The 21,327-nt window shown below is 38.5% G+C and overlaps 1 protein-coding gene across 1 annotated transcript; it reads right to left on the minus strand.

Moving 5' to 3' along the window:
* Nucleotides 1–4,090: 4,090 nt before the first annotated feature.
* Nucleotides 4,091–20,158, minus strand: CHIC2 (cysteine rich hydrophobic domain 2). Its single transcript, XM_075195702.1, has 6 exons — nucleotides 19,906–20,158; nucleotides 14,420–14,474; nucleotides 14,170–14,325; nucleotides 7,347–7,403; nucleotides 7,120–7,179; nucleotides 4,091–5,268 (listed from the first exon to the last, which is right to left on the minus strand). The coding sequence occupies exons 1-6, from the start codon at nucleotides 20,025–20,027 to the stop codon at nucleotides 5,218–5,220; spliced, it is 501 nt and encodes a 166-aa protein (XP_075051803.1). The 5' UTR covers nucleotides 20,028–20,158; the 3' UTR covers nucleotides 4,091–5,217.
* Nucleotides 20,159–21,327: the final 1,169 nt, after the last annotated feature.

Genomic DNA, 21,327 nt, shown 5'->3' on the forward strand with positions numbered 1-21,327 from the left:
TTTTTATTTTTAGTATAATACTCAATATCATATTATACATTATCTAAAGCTAAAATTGTAGGGAAAAAACCCTTTAGTGTTGTGAAAATTGGAATTGCAAAAGATACAATTTACAAGTATAACTATGTAGTAGGTAGATATGGAAAGGAAAGGATCATTTAAACAGCATGGGAGAATGGTGTGAAGAGTTAATAGATAGGGCAGTGTAAAGCTGTATTTGGTGGGTGGTCTATGCTCAGGGGGGCGCTCTCCTGCTACTTGGAGATCATTGCTGCAGATGGGGAAGGGAAGGAGGGGGGAGTACAGAGAAGGCTAGCGATCTGTACTAGCCCAGGCTTCATTACTCACTTCAGTGCCCTTCTTTAGTTCCCTTTCAACTGCCCACTTTATATCGGCTTCATTACACCAATGCTCTATTTGTGATGTAAATGCCCAAATTCAGGGAAGTTTTTCTTTTGGCCTTGTCTGCGGAAGAATACGTAGAGGTATTCAAAACGTATTAACACAAATCAATGGCACTAATAAAAGCAAAATCTCCTTAGCAACATAATCTTGATTGCAAAGGAAGAACTGAGAGTATTTAGGATAACAGTAGCCAGCATGGCATAAGCATTTGCCTGGAAGAATTTACTACATTGTTAAGAGGAGATATTTGGAAGGGGGAAAAGAAGAAGAAGAAGAAAAAAAAAAGTATAATGAGCACACAATGAACAGTTACTTTTCTTTCCACAAAAGTGAACAATAGCCGACATGAAATCTCTCGTGTGCTGCTTTGCAAAGAGCTGTGCTACAAAGTAGCTTAGTGAAACTACAATGCTGCCTCCACATTAGACTGCCCTGGACTTTAGTTTATTAAAGGAGAAAGAAGCAAGAGAATCCACACATTCTAGTCAATTAGTACTACATCAGTGTAAGCAAATTGCATTAAATTGAAAACTGGGAATAGCATGAATGATTACAGACGATGCTTTGTACCTATTCTGACAGTAATCTTGTTTTTCTGAAAAATAAGAATTTAGATTTAAACCTAGATGTACTAACACCATATATACGTGTTCTACAGACAATCATGCATGATCATGCAGATTCTATGTCACTAATAAGAACTACATGAAAAGTGATTTTCTTCTTCCAGATTAAAATAGAAATTGGAAAAATAATGTCAGAAAACCCCTAAAGTGGGCGCTCTTTTAGTAATACATAATGACTATATATTCTAATAAAAACGTTCTTACGTTAAACAGATTATCTGTACATGTCTTACAGTTACTTACTTATGCTAAAATGAAACAAGGAAATCCTGCACATGTGCAAACATGATTGCTATCATTTTGTTGATCTACATGTCACCATTAGCCCACAGAGCCCCATGCTGCAGCCGGATGGACCATCTTCTGCAAGGCTGTCGATTCAGTCAGTTGATGCTAGGGTTTAATTAGACTTTAATATTTATTTTTTATTGGACAGCTATAAAAACAAAAACATGCGACTCCCTCCACCCCCGGCACCATATGTACTTATTTTGTAAAGATCTGATTCAGAACAGATCATCAAGCATAAAAAGACCTTTTCTAGTGCCTTGACACAAGTAAAGGATTGTCACAACTAACAGACATGTAAAAGATGATTGCAAAGTATTTTGAAATGGTGTTTAGAATCCTGGATTTTACTAGTACAGAAGCTGAAAACAAATTCCAAGGACATGCAAAAGAAAAACATTTACCGCGTATCAAATAAAGTCTCTTTCTAGTACTTTTGTTCCTCTGCAATATGTTCTCTATATTTATGCTGTGGATTCCTAATGTGGATGACCGTTCTCTTCTGTATATCCTCCCTAGAAGTGAACAATGAGCTCTAGATGTGACCAAACCAATGATCTGTAAAGACCCAGAAATGAATGCCCAAAACTATGAGGTGATCCAACATGGAAACGTGTAAGGTTTGGAGAAATATATAGAATGCTTTCTAACAGGAGTTCTCATGTGCATGGTACAAAATGGCCTTCCCCTCCGATTATACATGTCTTGTAAAATTCAAATATATAATAGTGTCTATTTACATAAAGTAGCTTAAAAGTTTTCAAACATCTCAGTACTTCATTAGTTTACTTATACTCTGGTTACTGTGGTAGCACTTCCAGGCCATCGGAGAACACCCAGATTGTGCCACAAAATCCTATATTATAATCTTGCACTTTTGGGTGCCCTAACAACTGAAACCTGTATATAAAACAGACTCCCGTTTCATCCTCCATGCTTGATAAGATATAGTAGGGGAAAAAAAAAAAAAAATGCTATAACCACTGTTTCTAGTGCAGGAATCTGCTAAATCCACAATACTAACCCAAGCAAGTTAAATTGGTGCGGACTTCTGTGACAATCATGCAAAAGGCGTCCCAGCCATTTTCTCTTATATAATCTAGTTTATAAATATTTTCCATATTCTGCAGGTTGAATTACCTTTTTTAGTCATTATAAATGTTCTCAATTGAGATACTCCCAATTTCAAGCAGTCATTATTAAAAATTCAGCCTATATAGAAGTCAAGGAAGTTAACCCCTTAAATCATTTTATATAGATGTAAACGGAATAAATGCATCCAGTCTCCAACTAATGTAGTCCTTACATAATTTTACCCACATAAAACCAGCCCTCAGCGAGCCGTTTGTTCCAGCAGTATAAAAGTTGGGGACGGTGTTCCAGATACTGTTTTAATGTTCACACAACAGGACTTTAAAGACAAATTCCGTTTAACTATAATGTTTGATTACAACATTCATTTTGATCATTTGTTTTTAATAATACTTTAACAAATGATCTTTATTCATTTTGTGTCTGTAATTTACGATTAAAGAGTAAAACAAACTGAACTTTGTCATCATTTATATATCTCCCATTTTAATAGTGTACAAATAAGATGACAACATGGAACTAAAGCCAAGCATCTTACAGCAACAACATATGGACATCCCATTGTACAAATGATTTTTCCAAGTTAAAACTGAACAGTGCACAGTCCTTGCCGGAATGGATTATGCACCCAAAACAACAAACACAGATTAATTGGAGCTACAATGTTACCTATGTAACATGTTAATAAATTCCTGGTCTTCTATAAAATTAAACTCCTTTCACTTTTTTGTTAGTACAGGTCATACATAAAATAACCTTTTTGCTACCAGTGGCAAACGTGGGGGCATGTGGCTCTTTTGTCATCATATTCAAGTAAATATATTTTTATTTTATGAACATTCAAAAGAATATGTATGGCTACAACCCTATGCTATTTTTTACAAAATTCATTCAACCTCTGAAATATTCACCTTATCATATTCGGAGACTTCTGTTTACAGAGATACCAGCATGTGTATTTTATTGGAAGGTGTGGGCAGGGCCGGATTAAGGGAATGGAGGCGCCTGGGCTAAGGGGGCCTCCATTCCCCCGTGAGGGCCCCCCCCCCCCTTGATCCGAGCTGCCCGCGCCCCCCACCCGGCACTTACCTCCTTCTCCGGAACGCTGTACGCTCTTTACTGAGGAGATCTCGTGAGAGTGAGACTCATGAGATCTCCTCAGTAAGGAGACTACAGCGCGCCTGAGAAGGACCGCAGTGAAAGTGCTCAGCAGCACTGATCGTGCCGGGGGTGCCCCTGACCGATCAATACTGCTGCTGAGCACTTTCAAGGGCCCCCTGGATGCCATAGGCCCCTGGGCTGTAGCCCAGTTAGCCCTATGGTTAATCCGGCCCTGGGTGTGGGGCAGCATGTCCAGCTGTATGGGGCAGCATGTAAACATGGTTAAAGCGGGCATCAACAGATTCAAGTCACTGGCCACTGCTAAGTGTGGGACTGGCAATGATGGAAATATGTATTACTGATAGTGAAAGGGTAAATAGTGAAATTTATATATATTTTTTTAAATTATATAAAAAAAAACAAAAAAAAAAAACCACCCAAAAACAAAAAAGCATAACCAATTATGAAAATGTTAAGGGAACAAAAAAAAATACAAATAAAACAGAAAAAACAAAATGTCCAATGTACAAATATGCCTCTATGGTTGATTAAGAATAGCCATATATGATACAATAAAATGAATTATAAAGTGTTTTTATAGTGGTAATAAACATTCAATTCTTTATAGTTTTAAAACAGAGCATCTGTATTTAAAACGTTACACATTATAGACCACAGTTTTAATAACTAGCGATGTTAAGACATTTAGGTAAAAGAAAAAAAAAAGGGGGGGGAGTGAGGGAGTGAGACTATTTCAGATTTAAAAATACTAAATTATTAAAATGACTAAAATTGTGTATCGAGTTTACTGTGTAACAATGAGCAGGTGACTACTGCCAAGCAATGTAAACCAACGGATAGAGGTAAACGATATCATATTCAGTATGTTTGTAAGTCATGTGTCAGAGATGTAGACAACTAGAGGGTAACACAGCGAGAACAAGAAAAGGGTGGAGATTCAATATTCCAACTTTGTGCAGGTAAACAAATCAGTAATGGGGGAAGTTATCCAAATTCAGAATGAGGACAAGAGTGTAATGCTAGCACAACTATATGGTCCTGAGCTCCAACAAAATGCAGCATGCACATTTTCCAAAGTATTTTCTAGATCCATAAAGAACGTATCAGCTACAACATTTTCAGGACATCCTATTCAGAGCCAGCTGACAGGATGATCACCTTGAGCAGACATGAATTCCTAATGGTGCAGTGACATCATGGTTCCCAAAGTGGGGCAGGTTAAAAGGGGAAAAAAAAAAAAAGGGTTGGGGGACAAAAAGCCCACTCCCTTCCAAGACACAAACAGCTCAGTGAATGAAGCATCAGGACAAATCAAAATAGAACAGACATTCTAAAACAAGCAATATCTAAACTGAATGAAACTCCTGTTATCAGAGAAGACCACATCTATGTGAACTTGAACTTTCGGTGGTGAAACTGCATGTGTGGAGCTATGTTTCTGATGGGAACTACAAATTAAAGCATAAAAATGAAATACATTCCTTATAATACAGAAGAAACCACAAGATTCAGTAGAACCATTGCTATGTCACCGCTGGGAAAGCACCAAGCAAGGCACCATTGTAAATACAGGATACTGGAAGAAGTCCAAATAAACATTTAAAAAAAAAAAAAATAATGTTTTTTTTCTATTTACAAACCACTAGAAGAAAAAAAAAATATTGGGGGGGGAGGAAAGTGACTGTTAATCCGGTCGAAAAATCGGTGTCTTTGGTAAAAATTCTATCAAGATGACCTGTTAAAAGAAGACGAAAACATTAATCAACTTTTTGTCCCATCAATCATATCAGCAGTACAAAAATGTGACATTTATTACCTAGTTAAACTTTCATAGAGCCAAAGAACCATGCCAAACCAAGAGAAGAGGCAGCAAAAAAGGTCAAATCAAACAAACACAAAAGTAAACTCTTTTCAGCTCAGAGTCCATTAGATGATGCTACACAGTGGGTGTTTCAGAGCAATAAACAACAACACCCACAAGCTATGAAAAGACGGATACAAACATATGGTTGAAAGGTCACTAAATCTGTTAGAGTAAGCATCAGCTAATTATTAACTGACATCTAAGTGATATAGTTCAGCACGTTTGGATCACCAAACAAAAGGGCAATTCCTTTGATAGCACCTTTACAATGAAAAGTATGCTTTACTGCTAATCATGGCCTTTTAGGAACTAATTAATGACCAAGTCTCAAGGGTCTATTATGCATTCCTCCTTATGAATATTGATTATCTTTAGAGGTTAATTATAACATGGAACGCTACAGTAACTCCTTTACTATAGAGCAGAACTCAGCAGTGTGGGGGTCAGTCCGTAATATGCAGGTTTACCCCCAATGTAAAAAGTTCAGCGGGTCAAAGATGGAAATGTTATTTTACCCCATAAATAAAGCTAAAGTATTGCTTTGTAACTGGTGTACACAGTGCAAATTATATACATTCCTACACACTGCCAATGCAGGATATAAGAACAAACCTGACACTGATATTAGTTTGAGTATTTTTAACTCAAACTATAGAAAAAAAGCAAAATAAATAGATTTGTATCTATACATCACAGTCATATAAGTAAAAAGACAATGTGTGTTTGAATGGAATATGAAAAGATGGATATTTTGTATATATAAAATTAAATTAGGGAAAAAAAGAAAAACAAAACACTACAACATATCTGGTCCTGTAAGTAATAGGTTTTTTTAAATGTTAGTAAGTGTCACATGGGCATTTTTCACTCCACGTTTAAAACGCTGCATCTAACTGGGCCCAATTGAAATCATTCATTTGCATGAGTCAGTGAAGGGGACTTCACACAAGCGCTTTAAATGCTCATGTGATTTTTTGTTTTGTTTTCAACAAGCTCAATAAAAAAATGATTCCCAACTAAAATACATTATGATTTAGCAGCCCCTATTTACACTTTGGAACATTTAGTGAAGATCTTTTAAATCTTGACGTTTATAAGGACTGCTTAAAACCAATTAGAAATGAGCACCCATGTGACATCCCTAACTTTAATTTATAACTAAAATTTATAAGTTGCCATTTCATTATCTACATTAGTGCTTCAATTAGTAGAAAGAAAGAAATTTACATACAAACATTAGCGTACATATAAAAGATACCAGTCCATAAAGACAAAAGATTTACAGGATTTAATTTCAAAATCTAAATTAAAAAGGAGATTTTGGTTTCTAATGAATTCTACACTAAAAGTGAACTTAGATGTCACTATTTAATACAATACTAATCAAGATTCCAACTTGCTGTGCACCCAAAGATGTGCCTATTTTTCATACACAATCAAAAATTTCACACCCCATCAATGCACGCCTGGGCTATTTTATTTCAGCAATTAATTTATTTATTTTTTTCGCAACACAATCAAGACGTGTCTTCAAGCTCTCCATAACTTTGTAAATCAGCTCTACACAAGAGTCTATACATCTGTGAACCGTAGAAAATCCTTCCACTCGGGTGATTAAGCTCTTGACACCTTTACTGATTAATAATCAGGAAAAGAATAAGATCAGAGGCAAAATAAATGATCATTTAATAGAGAGACTCACAAAACAGCCCTTTAACTTACATATTCCATCATGTTATTGGTTTCACATTTCCTTTTGCTCAGTCTCCAGTGCAAGCACAGCTGGAAGAGAGGGATGGTAAAAGAAGAAAAATGAGCTCTATTTTACTGCCGCACACACATTAGCCTATTTATCCACCTTTCATATTTTTTGCCTAACAAAAGCATCTGTTTCCATACTGTGCAATTCAAACTTCAACACTATGAAGCTGCTCCCCCGTGGTACTCACCTTGTGGTATAACCTATTGTTTTCCCATTCCAATAACTTCTCAATCGATCTTCGTGTCTGTAAGACAAATGGGGGAGAATTTTACCCCTGAGTAACTTCAGAAAGAAAAAACACAAACAAAAAAGAAAAAAACTCTGCAGCTGTTTTTCGTATGAGAGGGTTCAAACTATAGGACACTGACCGAGTCCAGGGTGGTCTGTAATATTATCAAAGGGTTGCTGTTAAATAGTAACCGAAACAGCAATAAATGTCCCCACAGGGAAAGATATGGGATTCACTCAAAACAACTTAATATACCTTAATAGTCCATAGATGTGCCTCTAATTGTTTACAGATTGACAATTGGGAGTAACTACAGCTACTACCACAATCAGACATGTGAATTACTCACAATTACCCTACATGTATAATGCTACACTGAATCTAAAGAAAACTATTTATTTTACCATTAGCAGGCCTGGACAAACTCCAGGACCCACGTAGCTAATGTGTCCAAAAATGTAGTCTGGGCACCTAACTTCTAAGGGCCATTTCAATTGATGTGAATGCATCTTCCCTGGCTCCTAAACAGATCCTGTTGGCACCTAGATTTGTCCGAATAGCTCCTGAAATCTACAACCTGTTAGCCACATCTGACTACTAGCATATCCCATAGTTTTGATGCAGTACTTTAAAGCAGCAATTCCATGAAAATGTTTTTTTGGGTTATTTTTTTCTTCTCTAAAGCAATACACTGGCGGGCTAGAAGAAAATTTTTGGTACTATTATTCCTCAGTTTGTTTCTTCAGCCTGCTATTAATGATTTAGAATTCTGCACAATGTCAGAATACCATAGCAATCAGTCACATGATATAACAAGCAGAGCAGCTTTGGAAAGCCTCTCTGAGCAGTCTACTCTGCATGCTGTAAAATCCTCAACCTTCTCCCACTTCTGCCTTCACAAGACTTGCTGTGAGCCTGTGTGTGTAACTAGTAGCAATAATTTACACAGGACATAAGGATTAAAAAAAAAGGTAATCAACTTGCTATTTAAAAGAAAAGAAACTATGTGGGATTGCAGCTTTAAATCATAGAGCAAACAGCAAGATGAGGGAACATGAAAACCATGTTTGATCAGAAATTACTCAAACAAATGAACTGCATTTCAAAATGGAGAGATATCAAAAATTAAGTAAAATTACACAAGCAATAGAGGCCATATGATTGTGATTCAATTGAACACAAGGCAGCGCTAGGCAATCTGAAATCACAGGTCTCCTGTTGGACAAGCTACACTTGCATCACACTGTTGGATATTAAATAGATAAAATTTTATATAGAAAATTTAGGTATAATTATATCGCTCCTACAAGAGCAGCCCAGACCATATATATATATATATATATATATATATATATATATATATATATATATATATATATATATATATATATATATATATATATTAGGATCCCACTAAGTCCAAAACAATAAAAATATCCAGCATAAATATATACGTATAATAAAGGCGCTCGTGAACATCTAAAGACAAGTCCGAGTGGATATTTTATTAAATCTATACAATGCAAGGATCAAAGAAAGCTTCATGTAAGCATATTACTTAAGGGGAAAGTTTTGGTGCACCTCACGTGGTTGACAAGTGTGTCATTCACCATTGTGAAATGGAGATCCATTAATCTTTCCATTTAGGGAATTCTGTGATCTTCCTGTGTGGTGGTGGATAACTATGTATTGACTTATTACACTATATTTTATTTTTCTTGTGTTTTATATGGAGTACTACTACACGTCACAAAATCATTATATAAGGTTATCATTGATCCATCATTGTGTGTGTTCATGAGCGCCTCAATGTATATATTTGTGCTAGATAGATGGATAGAGCTGCAGCACCTGTTCAGTGTAGCTAAGCCCTTCCCTCAAGCACAACCAATTATCCAGCTAGATATAAATACTTTGTAAGAGTCTCAAGAGCTAAACATACACCAGCATTTAAATATCAGAAATTTGAATATAGGTTTCATTTAACTTTTCAACCAATGCATATGCAACTTGTTTTCCTCTGAGGGGGAATGATTTGTCAATAGTTATTTATTAGGATCCCTGGATTATTACAATGTGAAGAGATGTATGTAAGGAAAAATTAAAGCACATTTAGTTCTTTCCAACAGTTGACATGCAGTTTTCTCCGAAAACAATGTGGTGGCTGTGTGTCTGCACTCTTTTATGCTTGAGATTACACTTGGACAACTAAACCAGAAAATGTATTTTTCTCTAGCGCACAAAAAGTAGGGAGAATACAGTTGTTTTAAAAAGCCCCCACGACATTTTGAAAACCCTCTAGCACAACTAAAGGCTAGTAATAGAGCACAAGCATCTCAAATTGGAAAGCATAGCAAGCTCATCACTTCCTGATCAAACCTGCAGGGTAATAACATGTACGAATCCATCAGTATGTATAGAAGATTTCTGCTACCTAGAAGGTCAAGAGTCTGTCATTCAGACTGACTCCCTTATACATTTTGCAGATCGAAACAAGCAGTAAACGAAATATAACAACAGAATTTTAGAATTCATATATGGCATTTCTAATTTAACATAAAAATAATTAGGACGCATTAACAAAACACAGATATACTGAATGACAATACATTTTCAGAGGAGGAATTATATTAAACCACTTAAATCCTTGCTGCATGAAATAAAGCTTGCAAGGGCAGCGTTCAGAGGCATCACAAGAGATGTAAATGTGCTGTGTCATCACAGGAGTCTAAGACCAGGGAGAATAAATCATAGTGCCAGGTGTAAATAGTGGGAGACAGCTGCAGGTGCAACGTGGCAGCTCAGTGCCCTGACAGCTGCAGTCTGGGATAAGAAAAGACGCCCAGTACTGCACCACACTGACAGCATCTCCACCAACAAACATCTCTCACGTTATACCACATTAATACTCCCAATTCAGGGGGCTTCCAAACCATCGGCAACTTCATCTTCTGATGCCGCTACCAGACGTTAATATGCAATAGTCAAATTATTACCATTAGCATGTAACAAAAGCATAATAAGCATGATTACCAATTAGAGCTCACATGAAAAGAATAACCAACAGGATTCCTGGGCTCTTGGGAGATAGAGTGGGAACCTAAGAGTTTACGTTGGACTTAAGAGTCACTTTTTAAATTTATTACATTATCTAAGCATTTCTGGATAGTGAAACTGTGCCCCAAGATGACAAAGATCAGTGGACCCTGCTTGTTTTTTTGTAAAGATAGTCTTTTAGAGGCCTTTTAAATGAAAATGGGGCTGCAGTTATGGTCACACTTTGTGTTAATTTACTTGCTAGTCAGCTTCAAATCAAAAGAAAATAAGGCTGTGGAGTGCAATTAACATTCAGTTCAGTCGTTTTGTCCCTTGTCTAGCCCCAAGCTTTGTTCAAATTGCCATCTGAATGCTGAAGGCTGTAGGGAAATCGATTTGATTCTAATCGCACCATGAAAAGAACATGATCTAACTGCTTTCAGCCCTCCGTAAATCTGTACTGGGTCTTTAGCACAATGCAACTTCCAATTTAGAAAGCACTGAATGTCTCGTCAATGACTTTGTAAAGAGGGAAAAGGAAAAAGACGAAGAAAAAAAAAAAGGTGGGGTTGAGAGAAGGAAAAAAAAAAGAAATAGAAAGAACACGGAGCAGACATAAAAATTCCAATAGTTGTTTAAGCATTAAAGTTCATTTGCATCACAGCAAACCTGAAAAGGGCTGACCCCTTAAACCGCCTCTCAAGTCTATGAAGTTGTAGCGTTGACAAGCTTATATTGACAGAAGCTCATTGACTCTGAAAGGCTACTCTATCAATGGTGCAATACAGCAATAGGTTCTACTCTGAGCAGGCATCTGCCTGCTCACCCGCTGCTAAATCAATGGCAAAGGATTATAAACAATAAAAACTAAATGTAAATGCTACTTTCGCACTACCTGCTTATAGTATAGCTACAACACATTTGCCTTTACATTTGCCCCTACATTTTTATGCAGAATTTAATGATTTCACATGGCTACAAAGAAACGCCTCGTGAACACTTAAACACTCAATGCTTCTTTAACTTTTGATGGATTGCAATGGGGATCTAAATGGCACCAATTATAAATGTCTACGGTCGTTGTCAAAATTCTACTTGACAATATTTCCCAGTGAATGAAATAAATCTCTCATTTCACTAAAAGCAAATAACTATATGCCAACCTCACTTGTACACATACATTTATTGGAAATATTAATACACATACTACATATCCATTATAAATATTGCATTGAGCACATGCTAAGTGTGCAGCTTTGCTTGTGCTGACCAACTATTCTTTACTTCACACAATACAAGAAAAGATGACTTTCATAATTCTAGGCTGAGACCTCGAGATCAGACTCTAGCGCACAGCATTACGCATTTCATTTTTCTCAGCTGTGACAGGTGAAAGTAAAAGGCTCCTGCACGTGCAGCCCAATTAATCTCTGCACTTGACACGCTACTGGTTCCCATCGAAGGGCAGGTGACAGCAAACAAAACCAGAACAGGACACTTGATCGGAGAGTAATATTTTTAGCTCTCAATGGCACATTAATAGCCACACAGACAATAGTGAAACTTGCTGTTCCCGCACAACAGCATGTTGCCAGTATAAAATTAAATCAAGCAAAAGATCCTAAAATAAAAACCTATAGTAGGACATGATCAAGAAACATAAAATCCGTGATGTGAATAACAGACCAACAAAACCACCAGAAAGTTGAGGCACACAAGTCAAATGATCTATGAGCACACACTAAAAGCAATGCTACATTGATATGGCTTGTAAAAATAAAAAAATGTTTTATTAAAATAATTCAAAGCTCTGAAAAGTCATTAAAACAACCAAGCTATACAATAGAGAGAGGCTGGAGCACCCAGCATTTAAAGTGAGAAAAATCAGGATCAAGTTTCCTGCCATATGAATGACTTATACAATGTATTAATAATCAAATATTCTCATAAACAGCACTATTTTTAAAATATAATTGCAGAAGTAATGAACATGATGCAACTTTCTCTTGAAATGAAACTTAACCTTTAATTTGCAAGCTGGTAAATTTAGAATATTGAAGGTGAAGATGTAATAAGTATCCCTATAGTAATTCTGAACATTAATTTATCTGTCACACTATTCCAAAAAATCAAACATTTATGAAGTTATTGTATAAGCACTATTAGTTGAAAAGCAAGGTCTTGTAAGAAACACTGATGATTTTGAACAAAAAGCAGGTTGAGTGCAGATGATTTTTCATGGAGAAAACATCCACTTCCATTCCAGTTGTGGAGTAACACAGGACTCCTACTATTCCAGATAGTGAGTTTTAACATAATGTTGGTAGAACTCATTACTATGAAAATGCTCAGGATCCCAGATGATCATATGACGCAGCTTGTTATGCCAAGCAAGCTGCAGCATATTCCAACAGTCGTTAATTAAGCAGTCATTACACTTATCAACTGAACAGTAAACAGACCAAATGCCAAAGGATCATTCCCACATGTAAATAGTGTTTACCATGCTCACCACAATGCTCTCCCAATCTTAGGGATTTCATCAGGGTGGTTACCTGTTTAATCAATAGATTAAACCGCATTAACCATAGAGCTTATTGGATGAGCAATTAGGCATTAAACACTTATGGAAACAGAGAACCCAACCCAGGAAGCTGGGTTTTCTTTTACCTTTGGGAGATTAATCCTATGAAATCAATCGTGAAAAAATAACAAAGTTCTATTCTGTTTTCCTAGGCAATTACTCTCATATGACTTAATTGCAAATACTGTAAATCACCCATGGGACCCTAGGACCCAACTCACATCATTACAGATACCAACGCTTCTCACAAAACAATCCAGGTAATTCGTTTACAGTAACTGCATGACTGTTGAGTCTGTAGTCATGTGCGGAACACACTGTTAATAAGTATATTTTATTTAAATTACTTGAAACATTAATATATTATGTTTATTTAGATAACTTCACAAAACCTGTGCAAGGAAGAATAACATAATAAATGACAGCAAAATCACAACAACTTTCTTAACAATCACAATATTATCCATGAAACTTGAGCAAAGACTGAACTGAACAGAGTCCTGCTCAGCTGGTTGGCATTGACTCCAGCATATCCCTTACTTAATGTCCCCACTATTTTTGCTGGGTCCCTCAGTAGCTATCCACCACCACAGAAACTTTGTATAGGTGATTTGGGATCAAAATACCAGGAAGAGGGGAAGAAGATGGGCCCTGTATGGTACACAAGCCACCAGGAAGAGGGGCAGAGGGACCTATATGGTACACAAACCACCAGAAAGAGGGGCAGAGGGACCTATATGGTACACAAACCACCAGAAAGAGGGGCAGAGAGGTCTGTATGGTACACAAGCCACCAGGAAAGGGCCTGAAAAAAATGGTGAACATGATCTGTTTTCACACAAGAAACAAGGTAGAGTGGAGGGTGTTGGTACTGTACACTAGGCAAAAAAAAAAGCGTGGTCTATATCATGCACTTGTCACCAGGAACGGTGAGGTCTATAGGTAATAGTGTGTAACGCCTAATTATATAAACCTAAGTTGATAAATCAACTTGTTCTAAGCACTCCTCACTGTCAGTCATTAATAAAAAGTTGACAATGATAAAGGCAGAACTAGTCCAGCACGTCAAATATGCAAATTGTTGCTCAACACTAACAACTTCCAACATTTACATAATAGGTAAATACAAATGAAAACCTTGAGTATAATAAAATAACTTACTCTTTTACTGAGACACACAACTGGCCACATGCTGCATCCCAGTGTACAGCAGCAACAAAAACACCCACACAGCAGCCAGCGGACATTAATTGGAAGGTTCTTCTTAAGACAACTGTTTACTCTGTTAATGCTGGATTTAAATTCCTCTGGTGCTACCTAGGAGTGAAATAAATGCATGAAATAAATCACATAGAATGAAAAAAAAGATCTCTCCTCATTCGCTGCATAGTGATAATCACTGCATACTTACTTTGCCAGTTAAAGATGATGGGAACTCAGCTTCAAATTTGTTGCTAAGGCCAAATCTAGAAGAAAGAATAACTTCGTTAAGACTAGTCATTTAGTTAGTATTCATTTACTACCAAAAGTGTATACAACACATTACTAGTGTAAATGGACGATGTAACTGGATCACCTCTAAATAACTTATGGTATACATTTATTTAAAGGAAATAGCCCAGGGTGCTTATTTATATAATTGCCAATGCACTTATTTTTTATATTTTGATATAGGAAATCGTTATTTCTGAGACCAGGGTAGAAAATTTGCTTTTTTCTGTTTTAACTTTGCTAAAGGAAATGGCTTATTTCTGATGTATATATCGGATAAAATGAGCCTTTGTTTAGAAAGTCTTTGTGTATCGTGATGTGGGGAAATGACTTGTTTGGGGGTTTGTACCTTTCTTTGGGCATGTGTATTCTGCAAATGTCTAAAGAAAGTATTCGTGTGAATTAGACCTTTTGACTTGCTAGATTTCCTGTGTCTAAAAACACGATGCAGGATATCATAGCGTTTCTAGAATTTCACAGATAAGTGTAAATATTGTTAGCTTTGCAATGCATGTAAATCCATGTTTGTGTAAACACATTGCATCCTGATTCTAAAAATAGCCTGTGTCCAAATCAGTATAAAAAGCACTGTCTTGTACACTGAAATGTATCATTCTGATGTTCCATCTGACCTGACCACTGATACCTCTAATCAGTGGAACTGTCCTTGTCAGGGCACCTGAGCAATAAACATCACTCTGCTTCAAGACCCTGAATAACAACTTCTTCAATATTTCTGTAATCCTGTGACCTGCAGATTAGACCCTAAATCTGATCCGTTCTCCGGCTGCTTCTGAGGTTGGATCCAACTTTTCTGGTACCACCGCTCAGCCGGCTACCCAGCAGCTTTGGCCAGTGCGATAGGCCAGAAGGATCCATCCACAGCACCGTCACATAGTAAGCGGTCCGGTAAAACCAGCCGGAGTGTACCAGCACGGGAGTACACAAGCAGCGACAGTTACTCAGAAGGATCGTGGTTCTGGGCGCCATAAAGGAGACCAGTGGTTCCAGCAGGCTCCTCCTCCTGCGGCAGGAGGGGCGTATTCAAAATAACGAAAGGGGACAGTGGCAAAGTAAGCCCAGCCAGTTCCCAGCAACAAAAGACAGGATGGCATAGGCGGTCCATCCTGTCACAGATGACATAAGAAAAATATAGCTTACCAAGCTGTCTATACCTCACACCACTCAGCAAAGGCCACATAATGTAAATGTTTCTACCAATAAAAGTGATGTATTTTCTAACATAACATGTTAACGAGTTCTCTAACTAAAATTATTTTTTATGTGTGGTGTATTCATGGAAATAAAACAATACAGATAACAGTCTTCAGCAGCTGCGATCGGCTTGTCATGCTGCGGTTACTATTCAGACAGCTCCTGCATAGGACTCAGCTGTGGCATTCCCTACAGCAAAAAACAACTGTAACGTGTACTGAAGAACAGCAAGTATATCTTTCCCTCCTATATAAAGTCACATGAAATGAGAGTACATCCTCTTTCACTTTTTTTTTAGGTTTTCCATAAAAAATATAATCCTATAACAGATTTTACTTTGCATTATTAAATCAATAAAAAATAAGCCATGTGTGAAAAAGTAAATATACCCTTCCTGCTTCCATATCAGTAAAGACAGGAATTTGAGCCAAGTGCATTCATTATTTGATCATCAGCAATATCTACACAGAAAGTTGGCAGCATGGTTTGGTGGATTCAGGTTTGTGTTAACACCAAGCCAAGGAGAATAGAAATCTGCAATGATCGCAGAGAAACAACTGTTGCTGCTCGTTAGTGTGGAGAAGGCTATAAGGCCGTTTACAAAGAACTCAAGTCCATCATTCTATGGTAAGAATTATTATTTACAAATAGAGAATACTGATGATGGATGCCAATATCCCCAGAATTGGATGTCCAGTAAATCCATCTAAAGATCAGATTGTATGATGTTTCGATCACAAAGAACCCAAAAGCCACATCCTGGAACCAATATGCATCTCTCAACACAACAAATGTTAAGCTCATGAGTCTACCACAGAGCAGCACTCAGATCCTCAAAGTCATATAAATTGATTAAATAAATACACCAAAATAAAGTGCTGAAGTGGCACTTTTTTAGTAAACCACTCATTCCGTAAACCAATCAAATTTCATATTGAATACATATGGTTGTTAATAGAAAAATACAGAAAAAAGGATTAGCTTGATTAAGTGCATTGCACCATTATCAGCTGTGATCATGTACACAGCAGATTATACTGGAAAAATCAATAGAACTTCTAGAGTATCTGCACAATGTCTTATGTGCCATTAATACCAGCGCAACAGAGAATGTTTTAGCTGATAATTACAGAGGATAATGGTGCCACACACTTAATCAGACTAATCCATTTTTCTGTTATATAATTAGTTTTAGAATGGCCAAGTCAAAGTCCAGATTTCAACCCCAAGGAGATGTTCTGTCAAAGAAATATGTTGCTGCTACAAATTGTATTTTTATATAGATGTAGACTAGCATGACATTTTGACAAAACACTGGCAATATGTTTTAAGAGTGATTGGCAGTTACAATCTATGTCCTAGATTGGGGTAATGTAAAGGATTAGAGCAGCTCATCTAAAATAAATACAAGAATAGCAAGAAATTGCATAACATTGTACACAAGACACAACAGTTAAGGTATAGAACAAACAAGTGTCGTCGGAAACATGCAAGAGCCATTACACAAGGATGCACAGGTGGGCGAGGTATAAAGTAGACAAGAAAACAGGAGGACAGCAGGCCCTGTACATGATGGCTTATGATATAATGTTTTGGTTATGCAATGCCCATGCTACCAATTTTTACTTTGAGAGGTTGTCATGAATGGATATTTGCTGTCTGATCCATTACTCACTAATGTAGAAGTATGCAGAAACCATTTGCTCATATGAAAAAGGAAAGATTGTTTTTAGTTACTCTTTTCAACAAAGATGAAAAATATTTTGAGAACACGGTTTGGCTTGAATAGGTCTGATGTGCATGGTGAAAAGCTGCTAATGCGGGCATAGTAACTGAAACAATGCAATGTGAAGGAGGTTTCCATATCAGCAGATTCACTATTCTGAAACATCCCGCAATCTATTGAAATAGAAGTGTGTTCAATATCATGCTGAAACTTTTGGGGCATAGATTGTATAATGTGTGCAGAAATTGAGATTAAAAATAGAAGCTCCAAAACTGCCAAGAGTTCAAATTGGTCTCAATCTGACTCTGGGAAAAGATGTAACCATAAAATCCAGAAGCTTCAGTTTTTCCAAAATGTAGACACTTATATGGGAACCATGGCTGGTGTCAGAATCAGTTAAACTAACATCTTGGGAGATTTTTGTGCCAATTGCATGTAAATTATAATTGCTGTTTCAGATACTACAAAAACTGAATATTGCTGTCTCTACTACACTTTGCACCAGTACAACATTTATATGTAAACACATAGAAAAAAAACACACTAGTAGATTAATTGGCTGCTATCAAAATTGATCTTAGTCTGTGTGTGTGTGTGTGTGTGTGTTAGGGAATTTAGACTGTAAGCTCCAATGGGGCAGGCACTGATGTAAATGAGTTCTCTGTACAGCGCTGCGGTATCAGTGGCGCTATATAAATAAATGGTGATGATGATGTTGATGATTTCTTGAATACATAAATATATAATTATAATATATGTTCTGTTTTCTTATTATTACATTCTTGCAGTACATTGCTGCATGAAAAAAATGTCAGGTAACCATTACTAAGTAAAGCATTGTACTAAGATTTGTATATATGTGAAGATACGCAACATTTTAATATACGATTTATCTATAGCTTAACCAAAACACTGATACATCCAACTTTGTGTTATAACAGCATGGTTACACATATGCCCAGGGAAAATATATAAAAACACATGTAAACTAACAAGCAGAACAGCACCAATGACTCTTATTTGACCTATTGCATGAAGATTATGCTATCCACCCACTGGGCTAGCATGGCAATCTACTCCTAGCTCTTCCTGTCCCCTGGGCTTGCCTGTCAAATCCCTCCCTTCCTCCCCCCACTTGGTCTCTAGGCTTGTTTGGCGATCCCCAGAACCACGCACCCAGCCCCTGGTCTAGCCTAGCGACCCCCAAAACCCTGCCCCTGGGCTAGCCTGGCAAACCCCAGAACCCAGCCACTGGGCTAGCCTGGCAAACCCCAGAACCCAGCCACTGGGCTAGCCTGGCAAACCCCAGAACCAAGCACCTAGCTCCTGGGCCTGCATGGCAAATTCCACCCTTCCTTTGACAAATAATCCCCAACCCTAACTGCCCCCCACCCATCTAGCGTGTCAATCCCCCACCTGACCACCACTCCCCTCAGCTGGCGTGTCAATCCCCCACCTGACCACCCCTCCAGCTAGCGTGTCAATCCCCCATCCCCACAGCTGGCGTGTCAATCCCCCACCTGACCACCCCTCCAGCTAGCGTGTCAATCCCCCATCCCCACAGCTGGCGTGTCAATCCCCCATCTGACCACCCCTCCAGCTAGCGTGTCAATCCCCCATCCCCACAGCTGGCGTGTCAATCCCCCACCTGACCACCACCCCCTCAGCTGGCGTGTCAATCCCCCACCTGACCACCACCCCCTCAGCTGGAGTGTCAATCCCCAACCTGACCACCACCCCCTCAGCTGGCGTGTCAATCCCCCACCTGACTACCACCCCCTCAGCTGGAGTGTCAATCCCCAACCTGACCACCACCCCCTCAGCTGGCGTGTCAATCCCCCACCTGACTACCACCCCCTCAGCTGGAGTGTCAATCCCCAACCTGACCACCACCCCCTCAGCTGGCGTGTCAATCCCCCACCTGACTACCACCCCCTCAGCTGGCGTGTCAATCCCCCACCTGACTACCACCCCCTCAGCTGGAGTGTCAATCCCCCACCTGACTACCACCCCCTCAGCTGGAGTGTCAATCCCCCACCTGACTACCACCCCCTCAGCTGGCGTGTCAATCCCCCACCTGACTACCACCCCCTCAGCTGGCGTGTCAATCCCCCACCTGACTACCACCCCCTCAGCTGGAGTGTCAATCCCCCACCTGACTACCACCCCCTCAGCTGGAGTGTCAATCCCCAACCTGACCACCACCCCCTCAGCTGGGGTGTCAATTCCCCACTTGACCCCTCAGCTGGTGTGTCAATCCCCCCACCTAGCATTTGAGTTACAATGGTGATAACACCTCCCATTGGCCTTGTTTAGGGAACACCACGCCTGGCCCCTGTCTTTGTTTGATCGTCACACTGCTTAGCTTTTTCGGTCACCAACAAACTAAATTCCCCCATCCATAGCTTTCCTTCCAGAGCTGCATGCCACCGTTCCCTCACCCTCGATTTTCCCTTAAGCCTTACACTGTGACGTGCCCACATCCTCGCACCACCACCGGGTCCGGTGCGTATTTAAGAAGCTGCTCCTCCAATGCCCGTTCTTCATCTTCTTCCTCCTCTTCGTAAATCTCATCAAAATCCGCCATTATTGTACTTCTCCGAAGCTGGGCGCACAGCGGAAAGCGCCGCAGCAGTCTCCCCTCTACTCCCCGGTGCCGTTACCAGGAACCTGAGACCGCCATAGCTTGCCGCTGCGTCACGACGTGGACACATCCGGGACGTCACCAAAGTCATGTGACAACCAGCGGCCACATAGACTTCATTTTTTTTATTGTAAGTTTTCTTAACTTTATTGTTCCACAGAGATTCCACACAAAAAACTGCTTGGTTTGTATTAAGTCATTTAGGTTTCAATGTTTTCTCAAATAAAATAAAGTTTTGTCATCTTCCCAATGAACATTATAACAATATATTATATTTTATGTATAATAATGTTCTTTAGGATATTAATATATATAGGGGTGTCAAAGTCGTATAACTGGATGAACGAAAGTATATTGGTTTAATATTGGTTTGCCGTGCGATTGCGAAGCGTAGGCCACGTAACACGTGGCGTGATGCGATCGCACGGTAAAATATGCACGCACACACTCGCATTACAACATTTAGTTATTTATATAATTCATATTCATATTGGTTTCGTCACACTGTAATTTATGAGCAGATAATATTTGGTTTATTAGTAGTATATATATAAATATATATATAATGATTATACGTACACTTCAGTGATATATATGGTTCAGGTTGTGGGAAAGGTGGCATGTCTGGTATCATACTAAAACCCTATTCATCAGCAGCTGTCCGGAGCAGTCGGCGAAGAGATCGCACATTGCATACTTTAGTTATTAATATTATGGAATAAACCTTTTGTATGATGCTGGCTATGAAAGGAGCAGACCCCCTGGAGAGACGACCCCCACCTTTGGATACCTTAGATTGAATCAGCCTATGACCTGTTTGCCCTGGACCCACCTAACGTCTGGACCTATAGAAACAATTTACGTCATCTCTATTGTTCAAGTGTAACACTGTACTGTATATAATCATAGCTGCACACCCCCTGGCTCTCAGTCAACTCTGACACAGTATTCTAACAGATATACTGTCCACCGGGTCCCGTGGGTGCGCAGCGAGCGCATGCGATAGCATTGGTATGTACTTATCTTTTGGTATTGGCTGTACTGTACTTTATCATAATATAATAATGTATTGAATTGTTAACTATTTACATCTGCTAAAATAAATCACTTTGTGCTTTGGAAACACATACAATTGATTGGGCAATGATTATTTGAAAACAATATAATTACTTTAATAGGGGATATCTTTGAAAGCTTGTCTGTGGAAAAAGGTGCATTTTGGCATTTTGACATCTGTACTTCC

This window comes from Mixophyes fleayi, chromosome 1 (genome assembly GCF_038048845.1).
Source record: "Mixophyes fleayi isolate aMixFle1 chromosome 1, aMixFle1.hap1, whole genome shotgun sequence".
Lineage (NCBI taxonomy): Eukaryota > Metazoa > Chordata > Amphibia > Anura > Limnodynastidae > Mixophyes > Mixophyes fleayi.

Bases quoted from the DNA above. Each gene is read 5' to 3' on its own strand.
- CHIC2 (XM_075195702.1), bottom strand. From the start codon at position 20,027: ATGGCGGATTTTGATGAGATTTACGAAGAGGAGGAAGAAGATGAAGAA. The intron at 14,475-19,905 runs GTAAGGCTTAAG...TCTTTCTTCTAG, and splicing joins GGATGTGGGCACGTCACAGT to ATTTGGCCTTAGCAACAAAT. The intron at 7,404-14,169 runs GTAAGTTATTTT...TTTGTCTTACAG, and splicing joins TTGTGTGTCTCAGTAAAAGA to ACACGAAGATCGATTGAGAA.